Raw genomic sequence first — 21359 nt, forward strand, 5'->3', positions numbered from 1 at the left:
AGCCAACTATAGCTTGCAAGATGTGGAAAAATAGTCAAAGGTAAACAGTTAGAGACTACAAATTGGAGATGTAAGAAGATCCTCTCCTCTCATACTAAGTGTGAGCACACATTATAGATGGGTGTCTTTGTAGGTTCTGTGGACAGACACTACACTAGGTAGTAACTTTGAGTCTTACTCCTTGTAAGGCCCATACGAACTAAAAGCTTATATCATTAAGTATTTGATTTCTTCTCTCTCTTTGTGTCTCTTCATGCCACATGGTACCCTGATTCATTTTGGTATCAGAGCAGTCTAGTCTTGCCTTCATACCTGTCTTGCATCAACCAGTTGTAGCATTTGCCTGCTTCCCAATAAATAAGTCAGCACCAATCCAAAGCATCATCGCATCCGCAAACATGTCATAAGTGCCTAAAGTGGAAAATTCCCAATCACCACAATTGCTATTCTTGACTACTCCAAACTCTACAATTTTAACTCAACTTTATGAACAACTACTGTATTGTATCTGTCCACCATTTCTGCACCTATTCCCGGGAAAAAAATTTATTCATCTGATTCTTCATGAACAGGCATTAAACCTCATCGCTTGACAAAACCATTGAAGGACTCTATGGTAATTCTAATTTCACAGCATGAAGCCACACATCCATCCACTTTACACTCATGAAGGCACTCTAGGTACTATCAACAAACTTGTTGCAGATGTTGAGAAGGCTACCATATGGGGAGTAGAAATGATAGAGCCTTCAGACTCATCTGGTTCAGGCTTGTTAATCATCTTGCCCTTCATATCAACATCAAGCTCACAGCCAAGCCACGACATCAACTACTCTTAGGTATTACGTAAGCAGAAATTTTCCAGCATGAATGTGTCGATTTCCACTATCACTGAACATTTAGCAGTATATCTGAGGCCATCACATTTTGAGCTAATCTAGATGCTGAACCTCTGAAAGTAACAAAAAGGCGGTCTTGCTCTCTGGTACAAGGAAACACTGACATATTCTGTACTTCAAATGTTGCAAGGAAACTGCAAAATCCCTCAGGTAGAAATGGTCTCTCTACTTATTGAAGACAACAGACATCTTTGTGGCATTCCTCTCCCATCGGAATCAAGCTTTGTAACTTAGAAAATTGGATCCTGCAAAAAAGAGTAATACCCACCTACTTCACATACTACAAGAGAGCTGTGCATATTGGGGAATAATGTTTTACAAGCTGGAGAGGCTATAGGAAAAGGTGCATGCTCATCTCGCATTATTATTCATCTAGATAAGAACAGGCTACAACCACACATGTGCATATCGCCTATATATATCATTTCTCATCATTCTTGTTTTATTGGCCATTGCAGCTGCAGGTTACTTCAGTTGCACTTAATGAGGATTACTGACACTTTCACCATTCATCTACAATGCACATCAACACTCAGTGCAGCACATAAACTTTTGACATGGCAGCAAAGCTTATGCAGCTAACTCAACACAAATAACACTACCAAGGGTAAGGATGCAAATGCAAGAAACATCTCATCAGAATTGAGAAGCTAGAAGGGGCTTTGCGTCTCCGATCCAGACATTGAGACTATCTCATGTTTCAGAACTTAATCTGAGCCAGGATTATGCCTGTAAAATCCCTGCAGCTCGATCTATCATTAATAACAATAAAATAGTAAAATAAAAAATCCTGCGATTCAGTGCTTCGGCATGTGATCAACAAACCCAAAACATCAGTGCTTTGACATGTGATCAACAACCCCAAAACATCAGTGTACCAGTGATTTGTTGTACATGAACCCAGATCTTCATTGGACCTGAAAAGTTGTGCTTTTAAACTGGTGTGAAAGCACTAACAACCACTCTTGCAGTGCAATACTTACAGGGAATGGAAACTACAGCCTCTATTGATACAACAAACAAACGATGGAGCAGAAGTAATCATACAGGCAGATTTGAGGAATTAATACATAAATAAACCAAAATAGACTCTCACCTCACGAACTATACATTCTGAAAACCCAAACCACATCCAACATTCAGACTCCTTACCATCGGCAGTTGGTGGCTTCAATGGCATCTGCTAATGTGGATGGAATGCAACGCCATTTGTGGCAATCATCACACAACACCCAGCCAACATCCATGGCAGCAGCTTCTATCTTGCTAGTTTCATCCCCTTTATGTTCCACCTTTTTGTGCTCATTCTCTTCACCACCCTCCGTGACCCCACTAGACACTTCCTCCCCAGCAGCAACATTGTCAAAATCTTTTTCAGCATCAGGTTGCTGATGATCAACTGCACTATGCACTGAGTCCAAACTTGTGCATACATCTTTAGTGACATGGCCAGTCTCTTCTTTCAAAAGATCCATTTGGCAAGCTGTTGTAGCTGAAAGGTCTTTTGTGGTGGCAGCCTTCGTATTCCGAAAACCAGCAGTGGCAGGGGCCTTACTTGTGGTATACTTGGCTGAAAATCCCTTTATCAACCTTCCATCCTCATTATGAGTAGACTTTGTCCCTTTCCTCAAATCAGTTGCATCATTGCAAATCTTCTGCCCAGAGCTTTGCCTTTTTGCACCCCCCATCAAATATTTGGTTAGAGAGCTGCTTTCATCATCTGCCATAGTAACTTCAGTCTTACCTGAAGCTTCTAATTCTAAAATAGAACTTACTAATCTGGAAGCGTCTGTTTCCTTCATCTCTGTAAACCGTTTTATATGGCTTTTGTGCAGAAACTTTCTCTTCTTCTTTTCCAAGACAACAGTATTAGCTATGCTACTTGTCCTTGCATTATCAACAACCTCTGGAGATGATTTATTTTCTTCCATTCTGGCTGCAACATGTCTTTTTTCCTTCTGCAAGGCTTTGCTTGCTAAAAACGTTGCATCTACCAGCTTTTCTTTCCTTGACTTTGACTCCTTGAATTCCTCTGCATCTGTTTTAACCAGATGTCGTCCAACCATTTTGGCTGTTGCCTTTTTCTTTGACTTAACATCTCCAGAAATATCAACAGTTGTTACAAGTCTACCCTGAGCATTCACCTCTACTTCACTGTCATGAGAACTTGCTGATCCTGCATCTTCGAGATCTGAAGCTTTGTACATTGAATTATGAATCTCAGAGAGTCCATTCTTCTTGAGCTTCCTATTAACGACTTTAGCAGTTAAAGATTGTATCTTAGTTTTGACACCCGCGTCTGGTACAGTAGTAAATTTCATGTTGTGCTGTACATCAAAATCAGATGGGTGCTTTGCTTCTGCATCACTTGCACTTGAATCCTCCTCAACAAACTTGAGCTTCCTTAGGTGCCTCTTTTTGTCTGTGCTCTTCTCTACTGTAGCCACACAGTCTGCTTCAGCCTCCTGAACATTCTCAAGGTCATACAAGCTGGCTCTACATGTCTTTGTATTATCAGAAGTTTCCGACCAAACCTTAGCATCCCCTTTAGGCTTGTGCAAAGCCTTCAAAATCCTTCTCCTGCTAGTGCTTGAAGCAGCAGTTGCTGAGGTCAAGTCAGAATCACCAACAAGAGGTGTGACGACCTCTGTTATAGGCTTTGTTAATAATTTTGTCTTTTGATAATTGCACCCCTTTAAATCCCTGAAGTTTTTGGCAACTTCAAAAAGTTCATCCTCATTACTATCATCAGCATCATACAATGAGGCATCACTGAAGTATCCACTTCCATCTTGTAACCAACCATTAAATGTAGCAGAGTCTCCTATATTTACTGGCTGGCATGATGATCTCTCTACAGGTTTCCTCATCTTATTTAACCTCAAAAAATATAACAACCTGCACATTACAGCTTAAAACATAAGTATCTTACAAAAACTTGGCAGACTTCACTTCAAACATGGAAAAAGTAAAACACTATGCAACAAAAGAAAGCATGCAAAATGAACTTTAGGACACCAACAAACCATATAGCAGTTCATCTGAGCTGCCGTAGACCCAGATTTAAGTAGTTGAAAATTTAGGTACAAGATAGACAGGTTTCATGTCATTGGAAGAGTAGTGGAAATCTCAGCAGGGGGTCTACAGGCTGAAACTGTCTGGAAGACTTGAAAAGGAAGGAAATAGCCCTAAAACAATCTTGAAATCATTTCTGAAAAAGGCCAGTTTCCCAACCTTAAATGTTGTCCAGCAATTTCATTATCAAGAGCACTCGTAAAGAAGATCACAATGAGGTCTATCAAGTGAGGACTCACACCGGCTCCCTCTCTCGAACACAACCTGCAAGTGACAGAGTGTGCTGATGATGATACTAAGGAGGAGGGAGCCTGGCCAATAAATAGGCCAATAATCAAGAAAAGGCAGCCAGCACAAAAAATAATTACAAAATAAGTTGGTTGGCTAGATCAGCAAATAACCTGTCAGCCAGCAATAAATGCCCAAACAGCCCAAATCACGGGCCTATAAATCAGGCTCCTACACAAATAATGTGCCCAGCCCAATAACACGTGCACAATGTGTCAAAGTGAAGCAATGCGGAAGCGAATGACCGTGACAAAGAGTGAACAGAGAGAGAAGAGAGAGAGAAAGAGATAGTGAAACGCAGAAAATCTGTAGTGAAGAATGCTGTATAAGGATGCAGAATTATACACGGGTGCAGAGAAAATATCTGCATATGTATCCACTTCGAGGATCTCGATCTCCGTCAGCCCCGAGAGCAATTTTCGTCACCAGCAGGCCGAAATTTGTCAGATACAATGTACAAGACTGCTGGAAACTCAGCCTTATAAAGGCTGAAAATAAAAGCCTCAAAATAACCCGAAATAATCAGGTCAGCTGCATAAAATGCAGCCGACTCGGTCGCGGACAGTCCAACTGCTACCACGTGGCAGCCTGCCACATGGCGCGGACAGTCCAACTGCTACCACGTGGCAGCCTGCCACATGGCACTGTTGACGTGGCACAGGGAATGACTCTCAGCACCCTAGTCCACAAACACCTATCTTATGGGAGCCGCTTCAAATTTGTCACGTTGTTGTTTCCGGATGTCAACACAAGCATCACACCCAAAAACCCTGAAATAAGAAACATCAAGCTTGGATCCAAAGTACGCCTCAAAAGGTGTCATACCAACAATAGCAGAAGTAGGAGATCGATTAAGGATGTGAACTGAAGTAGCCAAAGCCTCAACCCACAGACACTGAGGTGTCTGACGATGCTCCATCATAGTACGAACCATCTCGATCACACTGCGATTCTTCTGCTCCAAAATGCCATTCTCCTAAGGAGTGTTTGTATTGGCAAACTCCTGGTGTATGCCACCGTCTGTGCAAAACCGAGTAAACTTGTTAGAACAAAATTCTCCGCCCTTATCCAATCATAAGATCTTCAGCTTCCACCTCGATCAGTTCTCCTCAAAGAGCAACCAATCCTTGAAGTTGGAGAAAGCCTCCAACTTCAACTTCAGAAAATAGGTATGTCATCTTGCTGTAATCATCTACAATGAGCATGAAATACAAACTCCCTTGAAGGGATTCCATCCTCATCGGTCCACAAAGATCAGTGGAAACAAGCTCCAAGGGTGCGGAAGACCGCCTCGAAGCCTTGCTAGGAACAACATCACAAGTCTGCTTTCCACAGATACAAGATACACAAGGCTGCTGACTCACCACAATATCTGGCAAATCGAGAGGTAAAAAGAAGAGAAGTCAAGGCAAAAGAAGACCGCAACTTGTAGACTTCATTCTCCTCATAACCTGAAGAAAGAACCGCTCTCAATCCTCGATCAAGAATCCACATCAAATTCGACCAAGAGGCCGAGCGCACAAATCTTGTGCACCGAGAGAAGATGATACCCCAAAGCCGGCACATAAAGTACCTCAGATGCATGGGCACCACCACGCCCATCTTGAATAAGATGCATGTTGCCCCTTCCCTGAATAGGAATAGACGAACTATCTCCAATAAGAATCTGACCATGAAAAGGCCGCAAATGAGTAACACCTGCTGAAGAAGGAGTCATGTGCCTAGAGGCACCATTGTCAACAATCCACTCCCGAGTAAATGGGACAGTCAACACAACATCAGAAGCCGGCATAGTCGAATCCTCAACCACCTCCAAATGGAGGAAAGTAGCTAATGAGGGAGCAGTCACCGCTTCGGAATCCTTTGAAGATTTCTCCTTCTTCTCCTTTTCCTTCTTCTCCTTGTCGGGGCAATCCTTCTTCCAGTGACCTATTTTGCCACAAATGTGACAAGTAGACTCCTCGTCTTTGTCCTTCTTAGATTTGTCTTCCTTCTTCTTCTTTTGGTCCTTCCCCTTCTTCTGAGATTGACCAACCAAAGCTTCAGACTTTGAAGCATTAGCTCCTTTCAATTGCTCCTCTTGGTCCAAGACCGTAGGAACAATCTCTTCCCACCGAAGAGTCTCACACCGCCTTGAAGCAATCAAGGTGAAATAAAAACCATTAAAGCAAGGCGGTAACTGTGAAAGGAGAGTTATCGCCATGTCTTTAGAAGTGATCACCTTCCCTACGTTTTGAATATGCATCTAAAGCTGCCTTAGCTTGTTGATATGCTCCCTCATGGATGATGACTTGTTGACACTCATAGTCCTCATTTGCACTTCCAAAGACCACGCTTCATGACGGTCATCCAATTATACATCTAATCCAACTCACCCATCTCTCCCTAGCCACCGTCAAATGCTCTATGTGAGAGAGAACAACTATAGTACATGAGAGAAATAAAAACAAGCGAATGCATGCATCGAGTTTATCCCAATGTGCCTGAGCCTTTGCCAACCCCACCTTCTCACTGGAAGAGAGTCTGGACTCATCTCGCGAAAAAGGACGATTGATAGTCTCCGTAACAAGCTTCGTCAAATCATAGGACTCCAATATGGCAAGCATCATAACCTACCAGATGCGGTAGTTCTCACCATTGAGCTTTTGATCTGAAGGAAGAGATGGTAGGACGGGCACCTTCCAGTCCATGATCGCCTAAAACTCTCTCTTGGCCTCAGAAGACATCTTCACCTACAATGCCTGCATAAAACACAAAAAGCAACCCCCTCTAACTATGAAAATACAGCCTGCTAGGGCTGAGGTTCTCTCGTCCCATTCCTTCTTCACCCGCCGGAGGCGATGAAAAGGTAAAATCTGCACTTGAAGTCCAAAAACGCAGCCTTCTTCCTTCTATAACAGCAAAAAAACAGCAGCAGCTTCAACAAATCTTCTCTTTTCTCACATGCCCATGCTCACCTCAGCCTTGTTCTAATGCACAGTCCACCTACTCGCACTTGAACGCTGAAAACGCAAGCAGCTTCAACAAATCTTCTCTTTTCTCACATGCCCATGCTCACCTCAGCCTTGTTCTAATGCACAGTCCACCTACTCGCACTTGAACGCTGAAAACGCAGCCTTGTGTCGCGCTGAAAACTCCTCTTCGGATCGATCCACCCTCGGTCAGTCCTTCAATGCTCTGATACCATGTCAGAGTGAAGCAATGCGGAAGCGAATGACTGTGACAAAGAGTGAAGAGAGAGAGAGAAAGAGATAGTGAAACGCAAAAAATCTGCATTGAAGAATGTTGTATAAGGATGCAGAATTATACACGAGTGCAGAGAAAATATATGCGTATGTCTCCACCTCGAGGATCTCGATCTCCGTCAGCCCCAAGAGCAATCTCTGTCACCAGCAAGCTGAAATCTATCATATACGATGTACAAGACTACTCAAAACTCAGCCTTATAAAGGCTGAAAATAATAGCCTCAAAATAATCCGAAATAATCACGTTGGCTGCATTAAATGCAACCGACTACAATCGGACAATCCTCGACTGCTGCCACATGGCACTATTGACGTGGCACAAGGAATGACTTTCAACACAATGAAACCAGTCTTCCTTCTTGGAGAGGGTGGTAACGACTTGATTAATCAACAATTACAGCAGGCATAAAATTCACATAAGCTAAAAATGCATACTTATCACTTTTAACTTGGACAATGAATAGCCTATTACCCCAATTTATGTTGTAAATCAGGTTGTATAGCAGATATTTTCCCTCCACCTCTGATGACTCAAATGGCTGGGTTTTGTTCAGATAACTTGAGAGCTGGCTATAGGATGAGAGTGTCAAAGTGAAGCAATGCGGAAGCAAATGACCGTAACAAAGAGTGAACACAGAAAGGAGAGAGAGAGAGAGAGAAAGAGTCAGTGAAACACAAAAAATCTCCAATGAAGAACGCTGTATAAGGATGTAGAATTATATACGGGTGCAGAGAAATTATCTGCGTATGTCTCCACCTCGAGAATCTCGATCTCCATTAGCCCCAAGAGCAATCTCTGCAATCAGCAAATTGAAATCTGTCAAGGACAATGTGTAGACTGCTGGAAACTCACCCTATTCATAGGCTGTAAATAATATCAATAAATGATCAGGTCGACTGCATTAAATGCAGCCGACTGATGCAATCGGATTGCCCGACTACTGCTGCCACATGGCATTGCTGACGTGGCCACGTGCGTCCAAGAAATGGCTCTAAACACCTCCTCTCAGATCCTAGACAAGGCAACAGACGAAGGGATCTGGAGTGTCAGTGAAGTAAAGCCTGGGGAAGTGCCTTCGTAAACAAATTTGCAAGATTGTCTTCAATCTTACAGTATTCCACATCAATGGTCTCATCCAGAAGCTTCTCCCTGACGAAGTGACACTAGATCTCTATGTGCTTTGTATGGGCATGGAATACGGAATTCCATGCCAAGGCAATGCAACTCTCATTGTCACAACGCAAGATAGTAGGACGAGTCTGGGGGCAGCCAAGCTCCTCCAACAAGTGCCGAAGCCACACAATCTCACATGTGGTAGAAGACGCAGCCCGATACTCTGCCTCAGTCGAAGATAGGACTACCATGGGTTGCTTCTTACTACTTCAAGAGATAGCACCAACACCCAAGGTAAAACAATAACCTGTAATAGACCGCCTTTGATCCACATCGCTAGCCCGAGGTCGAAGGTCCCCCTCAAAAACCGAAGTCTCCTCTGAGCAGCCTACCAATGCACCTGCTGAGGTGCACTCATGAACCTAGCCAAAAGACCTACAGCAAAACATAGATCAACCCGTGTGTTGAGGAGCCAAATCAATGATCCAATCAGCTGACGGTAGTGGGTAGCATCTGCCAAAGGAGAATCTGTGTGTGAAGTGGCCTTCCAGTTCGGATCCATAGAAGTAGAAATGGACCGACAATCCTCCATCTCAAAAGTCACCAATAGCTCTTGTACATATCTCTACTAAGAGATAAAAATCCCCCTCTGAGATTGATAAATCTCGTGGCCCAAAAGAAATGGAGAAGTCCTAAATCTATCATCTTGAACTTCTAATGTAGAGCTACCTTCGTCTTTTCGACCTTCTGGGCATGATCACCTGTAGCAATCAAGTCATCAACATACAAAACAAACAACACGCGACCACCCTCAAAAGTATGCACATAAAGCTGCGGATTGGCCCTAGAGCGCCAATATCCCAACTTGGCCTGGAGAAACGAATCAATCTTCTTGTTCCAAGCATGCGGAGCCTGCTTCAGACCATACAAGACCTTCTTCAACCTATAAACCTTCCCATCTGAGGAACCAAAGCCAGGAGGCTGCTCTCATAGATCTCCTCCTTCAAATCACCATTCAAAAAGGCCGACTTCACATCCAACTGAAAGACAGGCCATCTCCTATGACTAGCCAAGGCAAGAACAGTGCGAATAGTCGCCATGCGAGCAGTAGGGGCAAAAGTATCATGGAAATCAACACCTGGGCACTATGCAAAACCTTTAGCAACAAGGCGAGCCTTGTGCTTGTCCAAAGAGCCATCACTATGGTACTTGGTCTTGAAGACCCATTTGACACCAATCACCTTCTTATGAGAGGGACAAGACACAAGGTACCAAGTGCCATTCCGCTCAATAGCCTCCAACTCCGTTTCCATCGCTTTTCGCCAATGATCACACTGTAAAGCCTCCTTCACTGATGTAGGCTATCTATCCTACACAACATGGGACATCAAACAATAGTTAGAGCAAACAAGCTCCAAAGTATGTGCTTAGTGCCGCCGTGACCTCTGCGGTCCATCCTACAGTTGCCACTCCTCACGGACCTCCTTGATCCCTCAATCTTAGAGCGTGTCACGTGCTCAACGAGGAGGCGGCCGAATCTCGCCTCGACGCTCTCCCTCTACTAAAGTTTCGGGAAGGTCCACCATCATCTGAAGAAGAGTCCTCAAGAGACACAGGCTCGAGAGGAATAGTCGCTAGGGCCCAGCTACCACCGAGATCTCCAAGTACACGGTGATCCTCACCTCCCTCTAGGGCTGGAACCTCCACGAACCGAACATCACGGCTCGTGTAGACATCCCGCTTAACAGGATCATACAATCAGTAGCCTTGAGATTGCGGGCTCTAGCTCATAAACATCTGTCTTCTGAAAGCCGATTCAAATTTGTCACGATGTAGCTTCGGGATGTGAACATAAGCATCACCCCCAAAAACCCTGAAATAAGAAACATCGGGCTTTGATCTAAAGTACGCCTCAAAAGGAATCATACCAACATCAGCGAAAGTAGGGAAACCATTAAGGATGTGAACTAAAGTAGCCACAATCTCAGCCCATAGACATTGAGGTGTCTGGCGATGCTTCATCCTAGTATGGGCCATCTCGACCACACTTCAATTCTTCCACTCCAAAATGCCATTCTCCTGAGGGGTGTTTGTATTGGCAAACTCCTGGTGTATGCTACAATTTGCACAAAACCGAGTAAATTCATTAGAAGCAAATTCTCCGCCCTTGTCCGATCGTTGAAGAGGAGAGTGCACAATGAAAGTGCGAGATAGAAGCGAGAGCAGCAGTGTTGAGAGTGAGGGAGAGTGAATGTAGAGATAGGTGTACCACATTGTGATGGTACACAAAGAATAAAAGAATGTATTTATATGTTAGGGTACAATAAGAGTGTGTTCACACCCGTATATCTTTATACACGAAGACGAAGGAACCTCACACCCAACAACCTCCCACTTAAAGGCCCGAAGTGGTACCTTTAAGCTAACCAACTCCCACTAAACGTATGCAATGCTCATGTTGAGGCTTTGCAAGACTCTTAGTGAGAACATCTACAGGATTATCTTGGGTTTTCACCTTAGTCAATGTGACTAGACCATCATCCAAGACCTATCGAATAAAGTGGTACCTAATATCTATGTGTTTGGCATGAAACATGGCATTCTTAGCCAGACATACTGCACTCTGGCTATCACAACCAAGCACTAGAGTACTGAAGAAAGACCAAAATCCTTGACCAAACGAACAAGTCAAATAGCTTCCTTAGAAGCTTCTGTGGCTGAAATATATTCAGCCTCTGTAGTACGCAGTGCCACAATTTTCTGCAACCTTAAACACCAAGAGATAGCCCCACCAGCCAATGTAAAGACATACCCACTAGTAGATTTCCTAGTGTCAAGATCTCCTGCCATATCCGAATCACAAAATCCCTACAACTCTAATATACCCTTTCCATAACATATACACTTTTCTTGCGTACCTTTTAAGTATCTGAAGATACATTTCACTGCTTCCCAATGTGGCTTGCCAAGGTTAGACATGAATCTACTAACCACTCCCACTGCATGAGCAATGTCAGGGCGAGTTGCAACCATGGCATACATCAAAGATCCACAAGCTGATGTATAAGATATGCCCTTCATAGCACTAGCAGCTACATCATCCTTTGGACAATCAGCTTTGCTAAGCTTTGTATGTGGTGGTAAAGGCACACCAAGAGGCTTAGCATCAGCTGTATTAAACATGTCAAGTACTTTGCCAATGTACTTATCCTATGAGAGAAACAACAAGTGCTGCCCTCTATCTCTTTTAATGTGCATGCCTAAAATGTGTTCAGCTGCCCCCAAATCTTTCATTGAGAAGGCTGAACTCAACTGCCTTTTAAAAGCATTCAAAGTACTCTTATGCTTTCCTGCAATCAGCATGTCATCCAGATATAAAACCAGCACAATAAGGCTTCCATCATCAGCCTTTTTAGTGTATAAGCAGTGATTTGCATGAGTGCGTTTAAATCCATGGTTGAGCATGAAGGTATCAAACTTTTTATACCACTGTCTAGGGGCTTGTTTCAGCCCACATAAGCTGTGTTTCAGCTTACAAACCAAATGCTCTTTGCTCGGGATTTCAAAACCTTCGGGCTGTTTCATGTACAGCTCTTCATCCAAGTCACCATGAAGAAAAGCAGTCTTCACATCCATCTGATCCAACTCTAAATCCAAGGATGTAGTGAGAACAAACAAAACACATAGCGTAGTCATCTTCACCACTGGTGAAAAGACCTCCTGGAAGTCTATGCCTTCCTTCTGTATTAGCCCTTAGCAACCAACCATGCCTTGTACTTGGGCTTCCCATCAATCCATTTCACCTCGTAAACCCATTTGTTAGGGATAGCTTTTCTATCCTTGGGCAAAGTTACAAGCTCCCATGTGTTATTTGCATACAGAGACTTCATCTCTTCTTGCATAGCAAGCTCCCACTTTCTCTTGTTTTCACATGACTGTGCCTCTCTAAATGTCATAGGCTCACCCTCATCAGTCAACAAACTGCAATCAAAAGATGGTTGAAACCTCTGTGGCTGTCTTTTGACACGTGTAGACCTCTTATCTACTGATCTATATTGTTAGGCAATGGACCTACATCCTCAGGTATGTGCACACCATTACCTGGTGAATGGTTTTTAGCTTTTCCTTGCTGCTGTAACCTGTTTTCAGCATGTTTTTCTTGCTGTCCTATTCCATCTTGTGCATCTATTTGCTGTCCATTATCTTCTCACTGCAGCACAATAGGTTGTTGCTCATTTTCAGCATCAAAAGGAACAAAATCTTCAGCTAATGGCTCTTGAATGGCTAGCTGTTCATGCTGAAATTTGACCTTCTTTTTGTCAAGGTTACCATGTGTAGCATTTTTCAGCAACTTTACCTCATTAAATACTACGTCTCAGCTGCGTACTATCTTCCTACCCTGAGGAAGCCAAATTCTATAACCCATCTCTCCCTCATCTCCATATCCCATGAAGATGCCCTTGATGGATTTCATGTCTAGTTTGGTCCTCTGATCTAAAGGTACATGCACAAAGGCATCACAACCAAAGACACACAAATGATCATATGAAGCAGATTTGCCAAACCAAACCTCTTCAGGAATGCCATTTTCCAATGCACGATTGGGAGAACAATTGCATACATGAACTGCAGTTTTAAGAGCCTCTCCCTAGAACTGATGTGGGAGATTAGCTGTAAACAGCATCCATCTAACTCTCTCACAAAGCGTGCAATTAAGTCTTTCAGCCACACCATTTGATGTAGGATTATAAGGGGCTGTTAACTCCTTCTTAATACCATGCATCTCACAAAACTTTCTGAACTCATTCAAGAGATACTCACCCCCATTATCCGTTCTTATAGCTTTTAACTTAAGCCCTTTCTGTGGGGTAACAAAAACATGAAACCTTTTAAAAGCATCCAGCACTTCCTTTTTGCTCTTTAACACATACACCCATGACTTTCTACCGAAATCATCAATAAAAGTAACAAAGTATTGTGCACCCCCATATGAATTAACAGGCATAGTGCACACATCAAAGTATACTAAATCAAGAGCATTGGACTTCTTAACGAAACTAGAGTAATAAGGAGACTTCACATGTTTTCCATATATGCAATCATTACAAAATTCGAGGCCAGAGCCTTTTACATCAAATCTCCTTAAAGAGGAGAGAACCTAAAGGCCTTTCTTGCTTATATGGCCAAGTCTTTTGGGCCAAAGTTCCATCTATGAGTGGACTTTAGCCACAACCAAGAACTTGCTAGGCAATGCTTTACAATGCAAATAATATAAAGTCCCCCTTTTGCTGCCTTTAACAATCAGCATAGAGCCTTTGTGGACCTTCCAAGATCCACCACCAAAGGTAGTAAAATACCCTCTTGTATCAAGCTGCCCAACTAACAGTAGACTTTTCTTTATGCCAAGTACATATCTAATATCATGCAAAATCAGCTCTTTGCCATTTTCAAGAGTCAAGTGAATGATATCTACACCCTCTATCTCACATGCATAGTTGTTGCCCAAGTAAACCTTGCCTAGGCAACCTGCAGTGTATTCAAAAAATGACTCCAAAGAGAGAGTAACATGAAAAGAGGCACCGCTGTCCACTATCCATGATTGTGACAACCCATCATGAGCTGAAAGTAAGGCATCAATTACCTCCTTTTTGGTGATGTGCATATCACCTACTATTGCCTAATATCTGCATCATTACATGAGGCTACAACATGTATCTCTTCAGTGTCAGGAAGCTCTTCAATTACCACACTTGACGCAACATTTGCCTTTGCTACTTCTTTTGAGGAGGAGCTGTCATCATCTTTCTTGTCAGCCTTCTTTTTCTTACCTTGTTGTTTCTTTCTTTCTTGCTCTTTCTTGAAGTACCGGCAATCGGGCTTTTTCAAGTCAAGGGGAAGTAGTAACAAGCTCCAAAGAGTGAAGCTATGGCTGCACTTGCTCTTCAAAACCCTCTTGTACCTGTGAATGGCTGAAATTGAATGAGAAGTAGGCTCTCGTACCTCGTGTGCACAGTGCGATCTCACTCCAGAAGACCCGCTCTGATACCAGTTGAAGGGGATGCAATGGCAGTGGAAAAGGAGAAGAGGAAGATGCGGGAGAGAGGAGCACACACAATGTAGGTGCTGTCAAGAATGACATATGACAGCCTTATTGCACTATCTCATATGTGTATGAATAAAGAATATAGACGGTCACTATACAGAGGCAGGCCCAAGGGCCTTTTACCCCAACAACACTACACCGTTTGGTAGTGGTTTGTGGAAAGTGAAAAAGGGTTCTATGCTGATTGCAAAAGGAACCAAGAAGGGCACTTTGTATTGTTTGCATTGTAAAGCCTTGAATGGCAAGTTTCTTGCAGTTGCTAAAATTGGATGTCATTTGGAGTTATGGCATAAGAGATTAGACCATATGAGCCAAAAAGAACTTGATGTCCTTATCTCTCTGAAGAGGGTTGATGGAAAAGGCTCTAAACTTGACTTTTGTAATGAGTGTTAGTTTGAAAAGCAAATAAAAGTTTCCTTTTACTCTGGCACCTCTTGTAAGTCCAATGTCTTGGACTTAGTGCATTATGATGTATGTAGTATGCACGTGAAATCGTTGGGTGGTGCTGCACATATTTCGTCTCCTTTATTGATGATTGTTCCAAAAAGATTTGGGTATACGTGTTGAAAAAGAAAAGTGAAGTGTTTGTTGTTTTAAAACTTTTGATGCATTTGTGACCACTCAAACAAGTAGAAAGCTGAAATGCTTGAGAAATGATAATGGGGGTGAATTCACATCTACTGAATTCAAGTCTTTTTGTGACTTGCATGGAATTAAGAGGGAGCTTACAACTCCTTACAGCCCTTCTTCAAATGGGGTGGCTGAAAGATATAATAGGACTTTATGTGAAAGAGTGCGGTGCATGTTATCCACTGCTAATCTCCCTCATGAATTTTGGGGAGAGACACTCAAAACCGCGGTTCACATTTGCAACTGCTCTCCAAACATGTCCTTAAATAATGGCATCCTTGAGGAGGTTTGGTCTGGCAAATCGGCCTCATATGACCATTTACGCATATTTGGCTGTGATGCTTTTGTGCATGTTAGAGATGAGTTGAGGAACAAACTTGACTCAAAATCCACCAAAGGCATTTTCATGGGCTATGGTGATGAGGGTGAACTTGGCTACAGAGTATGGTTACCTCAGTCCAAGAAGATTATTCGCAGCCGTAATGTTGTATTTAATGAGGCAAATTTGCTGAAAGGTACTTTAGCCTCTAATGAAAATATGAAAAATGTCAAATTTCAGAATTTGCAGCCACCTATTACTTCAGAAAATGAGCCTCGTAGTGTTGTACCACAACCACAAGCTGAAACTGATGATCAGCCAGTTGTTTTTGAGCAGCCAGATGATGATGGACAATAAATAGGAGCACAAGGAGGTCATGCACAGCAAGATAGACCTACTGATTATGAAAATGCAGGTGCTGGTAATGAAACTGAAGGTGTTGTACAGCATGAACAGCATGCTAAAAATGGCTTACAGCAGCCAATAAATGCTAAAAATAACATACCTCCAGATGTAGATCCAATTCCTCAAAATGTTGATCATTGGGCACGCAGGTCTACACACGTAAGAAGGCAACCACATAGGTTTGACCCCTCCTTGCATTATGTGATGCTTTTAGATGAGGGTGAGCCTCTTACATACAAAGAGGTCAAGTCATGAGAATTCAACAATAAGTGGGAGCTAGCTATGCAAGAAGAGATTAAATCTCTGTATACAAATGATACTTGGGATCTTGTGTCGTTGCCCAAAGGAAGGAAGCCTCTTCCAAACAAATGGGTTTACAAAGTAAAGACGGTTGATGGGAAACCCAAGTACAAGGCAAGACTGGTTGCTAAAGGATATGCACAGAAGGAAAGGATTGACTTCCAAGAGGTCTTCTCACCTGTTGTGAAGATGACCACTCTACGTGTGCTTTTTGCTCTCACTACTGTATTGGACTTAGAGCTATACCAAATGGATGTAAAATAGCTTTCTTACATGGTGACATTGATGAGGAAATCTACATGAAACAGCCCCAGGGCTTTGTAGTTCTTGGAAAAGAGCAAATGGTGTGTAAACTAAAATGCTGCCTGTATGGGCTGAAGCAAGCACCATGGCAGTGCTACAAAAAGTTTGACACTTTTATGCTATCTCATGAGTTTACACGCAGCCATGCAGATCATTGTTTGTACATGAAAAAGGATACATATGGCAGCCCCATCATACTTGCTTTGTATGTGGATGATATGTTGCTAGCTGGGAAAAAAAAGACTAGCTTGGATGCTCTCAAGAATCAGCTGAAACCAGATTTCTCCATGAAAGATTTGGGGAATGCAGAGCATATTTTGGGCATGAGGATTCACAATGATAGAATGTAGAGATTGCTATTTTTATCTCAAGAAAAGTACATTGAAAAGGTACTGGACAGATTTAACATGGCTGAAGCTAAGCCTTTTGGTGTACCCTTACCTCCTTATCTTAAGCTTAGTCAAGCCAACAGCCCAAAAGATGACGTGGAAGCAAATGCTATGAAGAGAGTCCCTTATGCATCAGCTTGTGGCCCTCTTATGTATGCTATGGTTGCTACTCGTCCAGACATTGCTCATGCAGTGGGAGTTGTTAGCAAGTTTATGTCAAATCCTAGCAAAACACATTGGGAGGCTGTCAAGGGTATTCTTTCGATACCTAAAGGGTACACAAAGAAAGTGTATTTGCTATGGGCAGGGTGCACTTAGTTTGTAGGGTTATTGTGATGCAAATATGGAAGGTGACTTGGACACTCGTAGGTCCACCAGTGGATATGTCTTTACAATTGCTAGTAGGGCTGTTTCTTGGTGTTCCAGGTTGCAGAACATCGTCGCACTGAGTACTACTGAAGCTGAATACATATCAGCTACTGAAGCTTCTAAGGAAGCTATATGGTTGAGCAGACTTGCAGAGGATCTCGGCATGTCTATGGGTACAGTAGTTTTGGGATGTGATAGCCAGAGTGTTGTGTATGTGGCTAAGAATGCCATGTATCATTCACGCACAAAGCATATGGATGTGCTATATTACTTCATCAGACAGATTCTCGAAGATGGTCTAATCACATTGACCATGATCAAAACACAGGACAACCCTGCAAATATTCTCACTAAAAATCTAAGCAAAGCTTAGCATGAGCATTGCATATGACTAGTGGGAGTTCGGACCTTTAAGTGGGAGGTTGTTGGGATAAAGGCCCGTTTGACCTCCATGTATAGTACACACACACACTATTCATTTGTACATGTGAATGCACACTTAATATGCCCCGAGTATAAATACATTTTATTCTTTATGTACCAACACATTGTTGGTACACTCAAATCTAATCGTACTTTCACTCTCCCTCTTTGACTCTCACCGTCACTCTCTCACTCTCCTCGAACTGTTACACATCCCCAGCTGAGCTCCAACACGTATGACCAAGACAAAGAGTGAACAGAGAGAGAGAGAGAGAGAGAGAGAGAGAGAGAATGAAACACAAAAAATCTGCAGTAAAGAATGCTATATAAGGATGCCAATATGTACATAGGTGCAAATAGTATTTTTGTGTATGTCTCCACCTCAAAGATCTCACACTCAGTGAACCCCGAGGGAAATCTCCATGAACAGCAGCCTAGAAACCTGAGAACTAAACTATAAAAAATTGTGGAGACTAGGGCCTATAAATAGGCCACAAATAATATATGAAATAATGCATGTTGGCTGCATTAAATGCAGCCGACTAGACAGAAACTGTACGACCTGCACAATCCAACATGCTGCAGATTGTCCGACCTAACACATATCACCTACCTTGCCTCCTACCTGCTAACGTCAGTTGCCTGCCATGTGGACTGCCTGGTACACTTGCTGAAAACTACTCAAATTTGAACCTGCCTATCCACGGAATGCCAATCTCTAACAATGTAGAGGAGTTCGTCCATACATGCATTATATGTCAAAAGTCAACTACAATAGGCAAAAGGTGTCAAGCTTCTTGCAGCCCTTGCCTACACTTAAAAAGGCCCTAAAAAAGCATTGTTATGGATTTTTTCTTTGATCTTGTAAGAATTGTTATAGGGAATGATGGGTGTGTAACAAAAGATCAAGTATGATAGGCAAAAGGTAACAGACTTATCGCAACCCTTGCCTATACCTAATAGGCCCTGTCGAAGTATTGCTATGGATTTAATCTTCAATCTTCGAAGAGCTCTTACAATGAATGATGGGATTTGGACTATCATATGCAAGTTTAGTAAATATGCCCACTTCATTCCTATCAGGAAGAAGATAAAAGTTAATCAAATGGAGTGATTGTTTATGCAATACATATTTCAGCATCATGGCATGCCCGAGTTGATTAGGAGAGTGATTGAGACCCATTGTCATGAGGACATGTATTTTTGAAACCTCACTTAACATGTGGATTAATTTTTAATCACATGATTAAGTAAATGTTGCACATGTGAGATGCAACTGGGGTTAGAGTAAATTTACGAGCTCGGGACCCAAGAAAATCACAGGATGTCAAAGGCAAAAGTTGTTATAAGTTATGTTACACAAGTACTTGGTAGTACCTGGTGTCAATCGTTGGCCTAGGTCATTCATTTGGCCATAAGTGTCAATTGGTGACACTAGAGATGTGGCGTTTAATGGTACCTAACGCCAATCTAATGGTCAAAGATGGCACAGAGAGACTTGGGAGAGGAAGATGCCTAGCCAATTTAATTATTGGCCAGCTAAATTATTTTTCTAGGCACTGAAATAATTAATAGATTAATTTTTAGTAATTAAAGACTGAAAATTAATATTTAATGATGGATAATGTTGGAAAAACCATTTGGGAAGGCTGCCACTTGGCAAACTTGCCCACACAGGCTGGTAAAAGGCTGAAGACGAAGAAAAACGAGATCATTCTTGCTGTAGCAAATGTGGGAGAGCTGTGAGCAGCCATGGCTAGCCTATTTTCAGCCATTGCAACCAGTCACGAGTGAGTTTTGAGGAGGCGATTGTAGATTCAGACCCTCCACAGCTGGGCGATTGCATCCAGGTACAAGGTGACAGCTGATTTGGATGTCTCAGCTGTAGGCGACAGCATTTAATGTTGTTGTGGCAGGGCAGCAGCTAGATTTGGCTGATTTTCAGTCATTCTTCCCGACAAAACTCTGAATTTTCTCTCTCTAGAGCTTTCTCTCTCATCTCCCAGCCATTTCACAGCGTTGCTCCGAATATCTCAGCATTTGGACCCTTGGAGGCTGAGAAATTGCAAATTTCTCTCTGAAACCCTAATTTACAACAGAAATTAGGGTTTAGCAACAACCTCAACAAGCGTGCCAAAAATTGGAAGCTCCAAGACTTTGATTTTTCAGGGCTGAACGTGAATTTCAGCTAAAATCAGGTGGAGGACTAACCAGTCATTAAATTTGGGACATTTCTATTGTCTATGAAGTGGGTGAAGGCCAATTAAGTGACCGAATCAAGGGGCAAAACAGATTGAAGACTTACTAGTCACTTTGGACAGCAAGGGGAGTTTGGATTGTGAAGGGGATCAAGAGAATCCCATTGTAAATCAACTTTTTCTTCAATAAAGCTAAAGAAATACCAAAAGGGGCACCAATTTTGGTGCCAATCAAGTGCGCATTGTCCAAGATCAATAGGTAAATTTGTATTTTTAGATTTGCATTTATTGTTTGTTGCTGTAATTAAGTTGTAATCAGAGATTTACCACCCATCCACAGAAGGAAGGCTGATTTCACCCACACGTACCTAGTTTACTTTGGAAGGGGTTGTTTGAAAATATGGACACCGTGCTGAACTTTTCTTTGTCGTTCCATCCCCAAACAGATGGTCAATCCGAAGAGACAAATGTTAAAATTAGCCAATTCTACAAGCAATGCCCAATGTTCTAGTCAATTAGTTTGCAGTGTGAACACAGCTAAGTTAATAAGTTGTCACCACATTTAACGTTAGTACTAGAGTTAGTTGACTTCAATTGAGTTAGGGGTTAGGTCTTCCTTAAACCTAAGGTTGTACTTTCATTCTATCACTTTCAATTCAGCAAGTACTCATTTTTCAGCTCACACTATCTACTGCTCACTCTCTCTCTCTCTTCCTCCATTTCCAACAATTGGTATCAGAGCTAGACACGTGAATTCCATCTCGCTACCACTTAGTTGTGCCACCCATGCGAAGTCCACTCAAACAACAAAGGAAGAGGAGTTACTGTTTTGGAAGGAGGAGTCACTATTTTAGAAGAGAAGTTGTTTTTGGAGGAGGAGCTGCTACTATTTTCTAACTGTGCACAATCCAATACATGATCTTGCATGCAGCCTCTCTCAGCCTTGCTCATGATATTCTCAGCCTTGCCCACCATTTTCTCAACCTTGCCCATTATTTTTTGCAAATCTTTGAAAATTCAAAAAACGCAAAAACCCTCATTTCTAAATTTGGGGATTTTTGAACATTTGTTCAATTTTAAAGAAATTTCAATTTCTCACTCCATCAAAATTCCCAACATTGCACAATTTCTTCAACATTTGTACGAGAAATTTGAGGCTTTTCTGATTTTTTGGTCCACCACACATCCCAAGGTGAAGTCCAATTGTTGGTTGCTGACTGCATGCATCCCAAGGCGACATTACACAAAATTCTAAGGTTCTAAGTATAAAATCTATTCTATTTCTCGAAACTTTGTCA

At 42.3% G+C, this 21359-nt stretch overlaps 1 protein-coding gene across 1 annotated transcript in view; it reads right to left on the reverse strand.

Moving 5' to 3' along the window:
* LOC148028588 (uncharacterized) overlaps positions 1-21359 on the reverse strand; it is a 97531-nt gene that overhangs the window by 68727 nt on the left and 7445 nt on the right. The window contains exon 3 of the mRNA XM_087688849.1: positions 2052-3797. Within this exon, the coding sequence (XP_087544975.1) occupies positions 2052-3769 (1718 nt within the window). The 5' untranslated portion in view covers positions 3770-3797. The remainder of the gene's footprint in view (positions 1-2051; positions 3798-21359) is intronic.

Source organism: Lygodium microphyllum, chromosome 11, assembly GCF_053477565.2.
Source record: "Lygodium microphyllum isolate KBCC chromosome 11, Lygodium_microphyllum_v1.1.10, whole genome shotgun sequence".
Taxonomy (NCBI): Eukaryota; Viridiplantae; Streptophyta; class Polypodiopsida; order Schizaeales; family Lygodiaceae; genus Lygodium; species Lygodium microphyllum.